The 12943-nt window shown below is 46.7% G+C and overlaps 1 protein-coding gene across 26 annotated transcripts in view; it reads left to right on the top strand.

Annotated features, from left to right (window-relative positions):
- Positions 1 to 12943, top strand: part of ZMYND8 (zinc finger MYND-type containing 8) — a 125058-nt gene that overhangs the window by 73556 nt on the left and 38559 nt on the right. For 23 of the 26 annotated variants that reach the window (XM_061437862.1, XM_061437859.1, XM_061437857.1 and 20 more), the window contains one exon: positions 10420 to 10560. The exons of the other annotated variants lie outside the window; for them this stretch is intronic. In XM_061437862.1, coding sequence (XP_061293846.1) covers positions 10420 to 10560 — 141 coding nt within the window. The remainder of the gene's footprint in view (positions 1 to 10419; positions 10561 to 12943) is intronic. 26 annotated transcript variants of the gene reach the window in all.

Below are 12943 nucleotides of genomic sequence, written 5' to 3'. Positions count from 1 at the left end.
CTGCAGTACCCCTCCACCCATTTGATGCCAGTCTGCACCCCTGCCGTGGTCAGAACCTCTCCAGACATTGTCACACATGGTCATCTCTCCAGTCCTCATCGGGAATCATAGATGTAGGTACCATGCTTTTGATTTTCAGCACCAATAAACCTTTGCTCAGCCTTCAGGTTTGAATCTCTTCAATATTTATATTTCATCATTTCCCCCTGAATATAAAATATTCCTTTGAAATTTTAACATTGTAGAATAAATAGTCCATTATTCCATCCTGAGAGGTGACAGCTACTAAGAATTGGGTGGTCCTTCAGATTTTTATCACATTGATGATGACAGTAATAAAAATTATTTTTGTGTGTGTGATAGAATGGGATCATACTGAACTTTTTGCTTCTTTCAACTTGGCATTGTGTCTTTAACATCATTTTATTTGCATGCACTTATTATTGGGCTTCTCTGGTGGATCAGTGGTAAAGAATCTGCCTGCCAATGCAGGAGACACAGGTTTGATCCCTGGGTCAGGAAGATGCCCTGGAGAAGGAAATGGCAACCCACTCCAGTATCCTTTGCCTGGGAAATCCCATGGACAGAGGATTCTGGAGGGCTGCAGTCCATGGGGTTGAAAAGAGTTGGACACGACTTAGTGGCTAAACATCAACAGCATTTCTCATGTTTTATGAAATCATACGAATGCAGATGTTTTAAACAGATACATCAACTTGTTTTCTTAATGTCAACTGTATATAAATATATATATAGAGAGAGAGGGAGAGAGTCCTTGCTCACTTTCTAACCCCCAGTGCTGAAGGTGTGTTGGCCAGCTTAGTATTTTACATGTTTCTCTAGATGGTCATGAATAAAAGTCTTCAAGAACATATCTATTGAATGTTACTGGAATCATACAGAATTCCTCTCACTTCCTTACATTTTTTATATTAATAAATATATTTTTGCACCCGTTTTAATGCTTCTCCCCCACAACAAAACCATAGTAAAAGCATTTTAAAAAGAGCAAAATGGTCCATAATCTAAATGCCTCTAGTTGACTTTATTTAAAAAAAATGATGAAATGACTAAACGCACATGGTTAGAATTAAAACAAAATGAAACCCAGGCAATATTAGAGCAGGTCAGAAAGGTATATAAGAAAAGGTCAAGGTTTTTTTTTGTTGTTAATCTTTGAATTCTGGGCTCCAGTTTTTCTCCAAAGTTTGTATGGCTATAGAATGTGCTGATAGGAAAAAAAAAGTATGCATTCATTTAAGGATGTGGGACTGCTTTTGGGAAGTATTTACACATATGGGGGCATTTCTGTACACTTGATTTTACCTCTCTCTTTTTTCCACACTTGTTATTTTTTGGCTGTACTGTGTGACTTGTGGTCCAACCCAGGCCCTTGGCAATGAAAATGCAGAGTCTGCACCACTGGGCTGCCAGGGAATTCCCTGTATGCCCTGTATGTTTCATTTTTATTTTTAAAAATATTTATTTATTTGACTGCGTCAGGGTTTAGTTGCAGCACGCGCTAGACCTTCAGTCTTTGTTGTGGCATGCGGGGTTTTTTTTTAATTGCCATATGCGAACTCTTAGTTGAGGCATGTGGGATCTAGTAGGCTGACCAGGGGTCAAACCCAGGCCCCCTCACTGGGAACAGAGAGTCCCTGGACCACCAGGGAGGGCCCAAGTTGTTATTTTTTGTACCAAGTGTACCATGCAGATGAAGAGGCTGTAGGATAGAGCCTATAAATAGACAGACTGTATCTACTTATCTCTGTGCCTGTTAGCTGAGTTTACCTTTATTTATATCCAACTCAAGTTTCTCTCTAAATGTGCTTCTTGAGCTTTTGTATTCTTTTCTGTGGGCTGCTTATCCATGTTTCTTCCTTGGCCGCTTAATCACTCACAACGCTGCAGAATGTCGAGGAGATGGTGTGCATGGGCACCTGCGTATGAGAGAGGTTTCATTTTGATTGTCATTATCATTTCTTTATTACTTATTGTGACCACAGTCATGAGAAGAGAAATGGAGACCTGATTCTTCAATTAATCATCTCACATATTGACTCATTCTGTCATCTCCAGTGCCTGGCAGTGTCAGAGGCTGGCAAGGAGGCTGTGCTTGTGGAGCTGGTATTCTCAAGGCAGGAGGGGCACTGGGGTCACCTTAGGTGGGGCCAGCAGGGAGGGCTTCAAGGAGATGGTGTTGGACCCAGATGTAGAGGACTGCCAGCCAGGAGGATCTGAGTGGGAGTGGTGGGTAGTGGGGAGGGTGTCTTTCCTGGGAAATTCCAAGTGTAAAGGTTTGAGGTAGGAGCAGACTTGATCTTGGAAGGGCTGAGCACAAAAGGCCACGTGGCTGGAGATTGCAGAAAGAGACGAGGAAAGGTCCTTGGATTTTATGCTGGCCGGCAGGATGCCCCTGAGCGCTCCCTTTCCTTGTTTTAGGTGGCTCACAGCTGCTAGGTGGAGGTGCCCCGGGAGAGGGGTGCTGTGGCAGGCAGTTGGGGGACCAGTGCGAAGCTTTTACAGGGTCTCTGTGGAAATGGTAGGTAAGGGCAGTGTTTCCCAACCTTTTTTTTTTTTTTTTCATTGATTATCACCCCCTAAGGAGCCTTTTTTGACACTTTCTTCCTAATCGTTCTCCTGTGAATTTTTTAAGTGGAGGTGAGAATCACATAACAGAAGATCGATCATTTAAAAGCCAACAATTCAACGGTATTTAGTGCAGTCACCACATTGTGTGATATTGTGCATTCACCGCTGTTACCTCGATCCAAAACTTTTCTGTCACTGCAGAATCAAATCCTGTGTCCACCAAGCCGCCCCTCCTCGTCCCTCCGCCTCCCCCGCCCCATCCTCTGAGCCCAGCCCTGCCAGCCACCAGGCTGCATTCTATTTGAATGTGCCCATTCCGGATATTTCATTTTAGTGAAATCCGTAAAACGGGGCCTTTGTGTCTGGGTCCTCTGATGTCATACGATGTTTTCACCCACATTGCAGCGCGCATGCGAACTTCATTCTTTTGCACCATGGCTTTTCTGTTGATGGGTGTTTGGGTTGTTTCCATCTTTGGGCTGAATAGGGCTGCCTTGAGGCGTTTGAGTGCAAGTTTTCAGTTCTTTGGGCTCTATATCTAGGAGTGGACCCTCATGAAATTTGCAAGTATTATATGTCCCATTACATACTGTGAATGGGCTTTATATATATAAAGAGTAAGATTTTTTTCAGGCCCTAAGATCTATTTTGGGGGCCCACATTACCCCTGTTCAGAATTCACGGACTAAGGTGATAGCCCTGGAGATGGGGGTGGAGATAAGTGGGGAGATTTGGCTATATTTTCGAAGTGGTGTGCAGAGGCCTCGCTGAAGGTTGGGTGAGGCATGGTTTAGACATGTTTCTTAAACCTTCAATACTTAAGTTTTATTAACAAAGGAAACTTTGTGAAATTAAAGGCTCATTTTTCCAATAATTATTTTTTTAACTCTGTGAATATATACACAGACACACACACACGTATATATATATATACACACACACACAATTATAAAACTAATGACTTCTGTGTTTCTGGTAAATTCCCTGCAGCAGGCTCTCAGTTGGGGAGGGCTCTGCTAGATTGCCTGCCGGCTGCTGCTGCTTACTTTTGTAACTTGATCTGTTAAGAAAGGAAATATGGACTCTACTTGCTTGAGTTCTCTGTGTGACCCCACACTTTTGCAGACTTTTGGTTCCTGCTACCCTCTGGGGTTAGAGTTCCTCGTCAGAGTTGCCTGCAGCCAGAAGCAGAACTTCCGGAATGTGTTAAGACCCTCTCTTGAGACCTCATGGCTCCCTCGTTTACTTCAGTTAAGTTCAGTTCAGTCGCTCAGTCGTGTCCGACTCTTCGCCACCCCATGAATCGCAGCACGCCAGGCCTCCCTGCCCATCACCAACTCCCGGAGTTCACTCAGACTCAGGTCCATTGAGTCAGTGATGCCATCCAGCCATCTCATCCTCTGTCGTCCCCTTCTCCTCCTGCCCCTAATCTCTCCCAGCATCAGAGTCTTTTCCAATGAGTCAACCCTTCGCATGAGGTGGCCAAAGTACTGGAGTTTCAGCTTTAGCATCATTCCTTCCAAAGAAATCCCAGGGCTGATCTCCTTGCAGTCCAAGGGACTCTCAAGAGTCTTCTCCAACACCACAGTTCAAAAGCATCAATTCTTCGGCGCTCAGCTTTCTTCACAGCCCAACTCTCACATCCATACATGACCACTGGAAAAACCATAGCCTTGACTAGATGGACTTTTGTTGGCAAAGTAATGTCTCTGCTTTTGAATATGCTATCTAGGTTGGTCATAACTTTCCTTTCAAGGAGAAAGTGTCTTTTAATTTCATGGCTGCAGTCACCATCTGCAGTGATTTTGGAGCCCAGAAAAATAAATAAAGTCTGACACTGTTTCCACTGTTTCCCCTTCTATTTCCCGTGAAGTGATGGGACCAGATGCCATGATCTTCGTTTTCTGAATGTTGAGCTTTAAGCCAACTTATTCACTCTCTACTTTCATTTTCATCAAGAGGCTTTTTAGTTCCTCTTCACTTTGTGCCATAATGGTGGTGTCATCTGCATATCTGAGGTTATTGATATTTCTCCAGGCAATCTTGGTTCCAGCTTGTGCTTCTTCCAGCCCAGTGTTTCCCATGATGTATTCTTCATAGAAGTTAAATAAGCAGGGTGACAATATACAGCCCTAATGTACTCCTTTTCCTATTTGGAACCAGTCTGTTGTTCCATGTCCAGTTCTAACTGTTGCTTCCTGACCTGCATATAGGTTTCTCAAGAGGCAGGTCAGGTGGTCTGGTATTCCCATCTCTTTCAGAATCTCCCATAGTTTATTGTGATCCACACAGTCAAAGGCATTGGCATAGTCAATAAAGCAGAAATAGATGTTTTTCTGGAACTCTCTTGCTTTTTCCATGATCCAGCGGATGTTGGCACTTTGATCTCTGGTTCCTCTGCCTTTTCTAAAACCAGCTTGAACATCTGGAAGTTCACGGTTCACGTATTGCTGAAGCCTGGCTTGGAGAATTTTGAGCATTACTTTACTAGCGTGTGAAATGAGTGCAACTGTGCGGTAGCTTGAGCATTCTTTGGCATTGCCTTTCTTTGGGATTGGAATGCAAACTGACCTTTTCTAGTCCTGTGGCCACTGCTGAGTTTTCCAAATTTGCTGGCATATTGAGTGCAGCACGTTTACAGCATCATCTTTCAGGATTTGAAATAGCTCCACTGGAATTCCATCACCTCCACTAGCTTTGTTCGTAGTGATGCTTTCTAAGGCCCACTTGACTTCACATTCCAGGATGTCTGGCTCTAGGTGAGTGATCACACCATCGTGATTATCTGGGTCGTGAAGCTCTTTTTTGTACAGTTCTTCTGTGTATTCTTGCCACCTCTTCTTAATATCTTCTGCTTCTGTTAGGTCCATACCATTCCTGTCCTTTATCGAGCCTATCTTTGCATGAAATGTTCCCTTGGTATCTCTTAATTTTCTTGAAGAGATCTCTAGTCTTTCCCATTCTGTTGTTTTGCATTGATCACTGAGGAAGGCTTTCTTATCTCTTCTTGCTATTCTTTGGAACTCTGCATTCAGATGCTTATATCTTTCCTTTTCTCCTTTGCTTTTCACTTCTCTTCTTTTCACAGCTATTTGTAAGGCCTCCTCAGACAGCCATTTTGCTTTTTTGCATTTCTTTTCCATGATCTTGATGGAATGGTCTTGATCCCTGGTTCCTGTACAGTGTCACGAACCTCCATCCATAGTTCATCAGGCACTCCATCTATCAGATCTAGTTCCTTAAATCTATTTCTCACTTCCACTGTATAATCATAAGGGATTTGATTTAAGTCCTACCTGAATGGTCTACTGGTTTTCCCTACTGTCTTCAATTTCAGTCTGAATTTGGCAATAAGGAGTTCATGATCTGAGCCACAGTCAGCTCCTGGTCTTGTTTTTGTTGACTGTATAGAGCTTCTCCATCTTTGGCTGCAAAGAATATAATCAATCTGATTTCAGTGTTGACTATCTGGTGATGTCCATGTGTAGAGTCTTCTCTTGTGTTGTTGGAAGAGGGTGTTTGCTATGACCAGTGCATTTTCTTGGCAGAACTCTATTAGTCTTTGCCCTGCTTCATTCCGTATTCCAAGGCCAAATTTGCCTGTTACTCCAGGTGTTTCTTGACTTCCCACTTTTGCATTCCAGTCCCCTATAATGAAAAGGATGTCTTTTTTGGGTGTTAGTTATAAAAGGTCTTCATAGAACCGTTCAACTTCAGCTTCTTCAGCGTTACTGGTTGGGGCATAGACTTGGATTACTGTGATATTGAATGGTTTGCCTTGGAAACGAACAGAGAGCATTCTGTCGTTTTTGAGATTGCATCCAAGTACTGCATTTTGGACTCTTTTGTTGATCATGATGGCTACTCCATTTCTTCTGAGGGATTCCTGCCCACAGTAGTAGATATAATGGTCATCTGAGTTAAATTCACCCATTCCAGTCCATTTTAGTTCACTGATTCGTAGAATGTTGACGTTCACTCTTGCCATCTCGTTTGACCACTTCCAATTTGCCTTGATTCATGGACCTGACATCCAAGGTTCCTATGCAATATTGCTTTTTACAGCATCAGACCTTGCTTCTATCACCAGTCACATCCACAACTGGGTATTGTTTTTGCTTTGGCTCCATCCCTTCATTCTTTCTGGAGTTATTTCTCCACTGATCTCCAGTAGCATATTGAGCACCTGCTGACCTGGGGAATTCCTCTTTCAGTATCCTATCATTTTGCCTTTTCATACTGTTCATGGGGTTCTCAAGGCAATCCCTTGTCCAGTGGACCACATTCTGTCAGACCTCTCCACCATGACCCGCCTGTCTTGGGTGGCCCCACGGGCATGGCTTAGTTTCATTGAGTTAGACAAGGCTGTGGTCCTAGTGTGATTAGATTGACTAGTTTTCTGTGAGTATGGTTTCTGCCCTCTGATGCCCTCTTGCAACACCTACCGTCTTACTTGGGTTTCTCCTACCTTGGACGTGGGGTATCTCTTCAGGGCTGCTCCAGCAAAGTGCAGCCGCTGCTCCTTACCTTGGAGGAGGGGTATCTCCTCACCGCCGCCCCTCCTGACCTGGAACGTGGAATAGCTCCTCTAGGCCCTCCTGCGCCGGCGCAGCCATCGCTCGACGTGGGGTAGCTCCTCCCCGCCGCCGCCCCTGGCGTCGGACGTGGGGTAGGTCCTCTCCGCTGCTCCTGCGCTATTGCAGCCTGGCACTCTCCACCGCCGCCCCTGACTTCAGACGCGGGGTAGCTCCTCCCCGCCGCCGCCCCCGGCCTCGGACGTGGGGTAGGTCCTCTCGGCTGCTCCTCGCTGTTGCAGCCTGGCACTCTCGGCTGCCGCCCCTGACTTCGGACGCAGGGTAGCTCCTCGGCTGCTGCCCCTGATCTCGGACGTGGGGTAGCTCCTCTTGGCCGTTCCTGCGCCGTCGCAGCCTGGTACTCTCGGCCACTGCCCCTGACCTCGGACGTAGGGTAACTCCTCTTGGCTGCCGCCCCTCGGGCATGGGGTTCTCCGGCTTCTGCCCCTGACCTCGGACGTGGGGTAACTCCTCTTGGCTGCCGCCCCTCGGGCATGGAGTCCTCCCGGCTTCTGCCCCTGACCTCGGACGTGGGGTAACTCCTCTTGGCTACCGCCCCTCGGGCATGGGGTCCTCCCGGCTTCTGCCCCTGATCTCGGACGTGGGGTTGCTCCTCTCGGCCGCGCTGTGTGCGCCGGTCGCAGCCGCCCGCGCTGTGTGCTTTTAATTAAGGGAATGCAACTAAAAAGGCCTTGACTTTAGTCCTTGCGGAGGGAGCACACTACTCTGCTGTTTTCAGCCACTGCTCATCTCTTTTGGAAACAACGTACATGAATGAATAATCATAATTTTAAAGTCCTAATGTTGAAGATTTTGTTTTTACTACTTACATCTTTTGAAATGCCTTTATCTTGCTTTATTCTTACTTCTTTGTGCGACAAGCATTTCTGCTTGTTGGAGTGCCTGCAGTTAGAGAACAAGTGGGAATCAGGGTCATGATTTGAGAGGATGTTGTCTGCCAGGTGCTGGGGCAGGCATTTAATCCTTCCAGTAAAACTGATTATATTTTTAAACAATTTAAATTCTCAAGATAATGTCAAATGTTTATTGAGCACTTGCTAAGCACCAGTTGGCATGTATTTGCTTATCTCATTCTGGCCTCCTCACCTTATTTGCAAATAAGGTGAAGGTTTCCTGGAGGCACACCTCCTTCATCCCTGTATGGATTTATCAACCTTAGCACTGTTAACATTTGAGGCCAAAGATAATTATTTGTTCTGAGGCGGGGTGCTGTGTTATGCATCATAGGATGTGTAGCAGCATCCTTGGTCTCTACCTACTAGATTCCAGAGCACCTCCCTCCCCAGCTGTGACAAACAAAAATGTTTATAGACACTGCCCACTGCTCCTTGGAGGGCAGAGTCACTCCTGGCTAAGAATCACAGGTTAGATGATTGAAACCAAAACCCTGGAGGTTGATGGGGAAATAATGGGGAAATAATATGATACTAATAGCAGATGGTAATATAGTACTTAATAGAGATCAGGCACTGTTTAGATAATTGATGAATTTATTTGTTCCTTATAGTTGATGAGTTAGGTGCTTCTTTGGTTGTTTTTTTAGTGACTTTAGAAAACTTTACTTATTTGGCTGCGCCGGCTCCTAGTTGCAGCACTCAGGATCTTCTAATTGTGGCATGTGGGATCTTTAGTTACAGCACGGGAACTCTTAGTTGTGGAATGTGGGATCTAGTTCCCTGACCAGGGATTGAACCCAGGCCCCCCGCCTTGGGACATGGAGTCTTAGCCACTGGACCACCAGGGAAGTCCCCAAGTTGGGTACTTTTATTGATCCTATTGTATTATATTATCAGTGTCCCTCCTTGTAGCCATCAGGAAAGGAGATTTGAAGACATTAAGTCACTTGCCCAAAGTCACATTGTACGTCAGCCACAGAGTTGGGATTTGAACCTCGCCTTCTGGCTCCTGATCTGTGCTTGGATCCGTTGCTCCCTACGTCTAGAGTCTTTCCCGCTGTGTTGTGTTAAAAATAGCATTGGCAGGTCTTGGCCCTGGAGCTGGGGCTGCCTCATGTAGGTTGACTGGCTGAACCTGGTGTAGAGTTAAATCCATTAAATCCTCACTCTGAGGATCCCTGTTTGGCAGATAAAGAAACCAAGGCAAGAACCCACCACCAGCGTGTCTAAGCACATGTGAAGTCCCCGGGATGTCTCAGTTCTAAACCCCTCACCATCCACAGCTTTCTTGAGGTTTCCTGTGCGTCTGAGGGGATGGACAATCATTTGGTTGCCTGTCACACGTTGTTTGTTTGTTTTTTTAATGTTTGTTTATTTCAGCTGCTCTGAGTCTTAGTTGTGGCATTCAGGATCTTTAGTTGCGACACATGGGATCGAGTGCCCTGACCGGGGGTAGAACCTGGGCCCTCTGCACTGAGAGTGCAGAGTCTTAGCCACTGGACCACCAGGAAACTCCCTGTCCCATGTCTATAGTAACAGGACAGCCCAGTAGTATAGAGCCATTGCAGCAAAGGGGCGGTATCTCAGAGATTCTTGGCAGGTTCCGGTTGGCCCATTCGAACTCTTTGTTTTGTTAAATGGTTTGGTTTCTGTCCTGCCTCCCGCTACCCAGTGGACAGGGCTCAGGGGAGCAGTAAGTAGGGAATTTTAACTTCTTTTTAAAAGACTCGGGCATAGGTATGACTCTGTCCTATAAGAGTTTGAAACCCAGTGAGGAGGCAGATAATTGACCAGACACTCCCTCACTCCATCTGGCGTGGAGTTTGGCTTCGTTCAGCGTCGCAGGACCTTTGAAATGGGAAGCCCACGAGCCCCCAGCGGGTCAAGCTGGCCCCCGGGGCAGGTGCAGTGGCTGAGCGCACGGCCCCTGTGTCTCCCACAAACGGATGACATGCCATTTGTAAGCCTGGCTCTGGCCTCTGCATCTGGACTGTGGTGGGGGCCGGTTTAATCGCTCTTTATTTTGAGATTTACACCCGTGAATGGGCCAAACCAATTTCAGTGGCAGCTTAGCCGATTTGTCTTAGAGCTTTGTGTTTAATAGAATGACTGGGGTGGCCTTTTTCCTTCGTGGCTTTAAGGGTTTAACATTGGGTTAAAGCTCTTTGCTCGAAATAAATGGCCAGCCCTTCCCGCTTCATCCCCTCCATGGTGCTTTGGGGGTCTCGTTGAAATCAAATACAGTTTCTGTACTCTGTTCTCTGCCCCACACCTACAAGCTTGATATGTTCCTTTATTTGTAAATCTGTCTTTTAACAAGTAACCTGCTTTTTCAGCTTCACCAGCCTCCACCAAGACAGGACAAGCGGGGAGTTTATCCGGCAGCCCAAAACCTTTCTCTCCTCAAGTATCAACGCCAGTCACCACAAAAACGGACAAGACATCCACCACAGGAAGCATCCTGAATCTTAACCTGGGTCAGTTGAAATTTTGGGAAGCTTCTTTCTGTGGCAGCTGTGCATGTTTCTGCAAGTTAAAATGTCCTCTTTTGTGTGTGGTTCTTTTTTTTTAAGGTTGGTATTTTTATTTTATTTTCTTTGTGTTTGGCCATGTGGGATCCTAGTTCTCTGACCAGGGGTTGAACCCGTGCCCCCTGCATTAGAAGCATGGAGTCTTAACCACTGCACCACCAGGGGAATCCTCGTGTGTGGTTCTTGAACCACTCTTTTCTCTGTGCGGAATATTGAAAAGATACAGTGGATGGAGATGAGAAGAGATGAGTAGAAGGAACTGGCAGAGCATTGCTCAGGACTTGTTGAAATGCAAGGCTGTTTGACTGTGAAACACTTGAGGCCAGTGTTTACCACCTTACTTGCCCTTGACCACAGCAGCCCAGTTCTTCCATGTGTAAAATGTATATTTCAAGTTATCTGTATACACATAGTATCTATTGTTTTATGAATCAGTATTTACTTTCTTTTTAAAAAAACTTACTGAGTCTCAGTAGATTCTTCCGAAAGCATTATCTCAGGTCAAAGTCTTTAACTAAACTTGGCACCAGGAGTGCTAAACACTCAACTGTGAAGTTATTTTATTAATTGATTGCATCATGAGCCCGGATTTTGATTGAGCATCTGTTATGTGCTGTGCACTGTGTTCGGCCTGAGGCAGAGAGCGGTGAGTGTGGGCCTTGCTGTCTTGTGGAGCTAGGTTCTACAGAGGGAGAAATAATAATCAAACTGAAAAAAAACCAAGACAGGTCATGTCGTCATGGAAGGTAAAAGGCGTTCCTTCGACAAGGGGAGAGCTGGGCAGGATGGCGGCGGGGAGCAAGAGGCAGTGGTTAGGGGAAGCCTCTGGGGATGTGATATCCCATCAAGGGTTTGTCTGACAAGGAAAGATAACCATTCCAGTATTAGGAGGAAGAACATTCTAGAAGGAAGAGGAATGTCAAGGCCTTAGGATCAGTCTGAACTTGGTGTGTTGTAGCAATGGTAAGGAAGCCCAGTGACACGTCCCAGTGGGTGAAGGGGCGGAGGTGAGGTGTTGAGGTCAGAGAACACAGTGACCTTGTGGACTTTGAGGTGGGGCCATCTGGGCAGAGGAGTGATGTGACCGGGCATTTTAGAAGGACCTCTCTGAGTGCTGTGTTGGGAATTAGCCTGTGTCAGCCATTCTTCACCAGGGACAGCCCCCCCCCCACCTCGTCCCAGGGGACACTTGGCAACGTCTGGACACATTTTTCAGTTGTCGTAGCTCGCGGGGAGGCTGTTGCTACCAGCATCCAGAGCGAGCCCCGCAAAGGAGATCTGCTGGATCGTGCCTGGGTTGACAGATTTGGTTACAGCAGGAGAAATAGGAGCCAAGGGTTCAGTTTTCGATTTCGTAAGTTTGAGATGCCTGCTAGATTCCTAGGTGGAGAGGGCATGAGGGCAGGTGGAGGCCTGGATCAGGCCAGGTCAGGGCAGAACGTGTAATTCTGAGAATATTGATTTCTTCATGGGATTGGATTCAAAGCAGTAGGTCTCATAACTTAGGGGAAGGAGGGACGCTGCTAGACTTTCTGCAGTGCACAAAACAGTCCCCACGACAGAGAATTGTCCAGCCTCGATGGGGGCACTGCTGAGGCTCAGAGACCCTGGCCCAGAGCATAAAGAGAGTGAGAGGCTGGAGCCACCTGCCCATGTTGGTGTTTAGTCGGTCAGTCGTGTCTGACTCTTTGCAACCCCACGGACTGTAGCCCCCCAGGCTCCTCTGTCCATGGGATTTTCCAGGCAAGAACACTGGAGTGGGTTGCCGTTTCCTTCTCCAGGGGATCTTCCTGACCCAGGGATAGAAGCTGAGTCTCCTGCATTGGCAGCCGGGTTCTTAGCCATCAGGATAGCCCACTTGCCATGTAGACCTTAGGAAAAGTGAGCGGAGGAGACTGAGAAAGGAGCAGGAGACAAGCAGAAAGCAACGCTCAGGGTGTATGATCCAGAGCCCTTTGAATACACCAGGTTTTAGGGAGGGAGGGCAATGGCACCCCACTCCAGTTCTCTTGCCTGGAAAATTCCATGGACGGAGGAGCCTGATGGGGTGCAGTCCATGGGGTTGCGAAGAGTCGGACAAGATTGAGCGACTTCATTTTCACTTTTCACTTTCGTGCATTACAGAAGGAAATGGCAATCCACTCCAGTATTCTTGCCTGGAGAATCCCAGGGACGGGGAGCCTGGTGGGCTGCCGTCTATGGGGTCGCACAGAGTCAGACATGACTGAAGCGACTTAGCAACAGCAGCAGGGAGGGAGGGGAAGCCACCTGTGTGGAGTGATGCTCCAGCCTGAATTCACAGCCTCTGGTGGTCAGTGCCCTCTGGGCT

This window comes from Bos javanicus, chromosome 13 (genome assembly GCF_032452875.1).
Source record: "Bos javanicus breed banteng chromosome 13, ARS-OSU_banteng_1.0, whole genome shotgun sequence".
In the NCBI taxonomy this organism is placed as follows: Eukaryota; Metazoa; Chordata; class Mammalia; order Artiodactyla; family Bovidae; genus Bos; species Bos javanicus.
The sequence above is the reverse complement of the archived record's forward strand: the minus strand, read 5'-3'. Positions and strand labels throughout refer to the sequence as shown.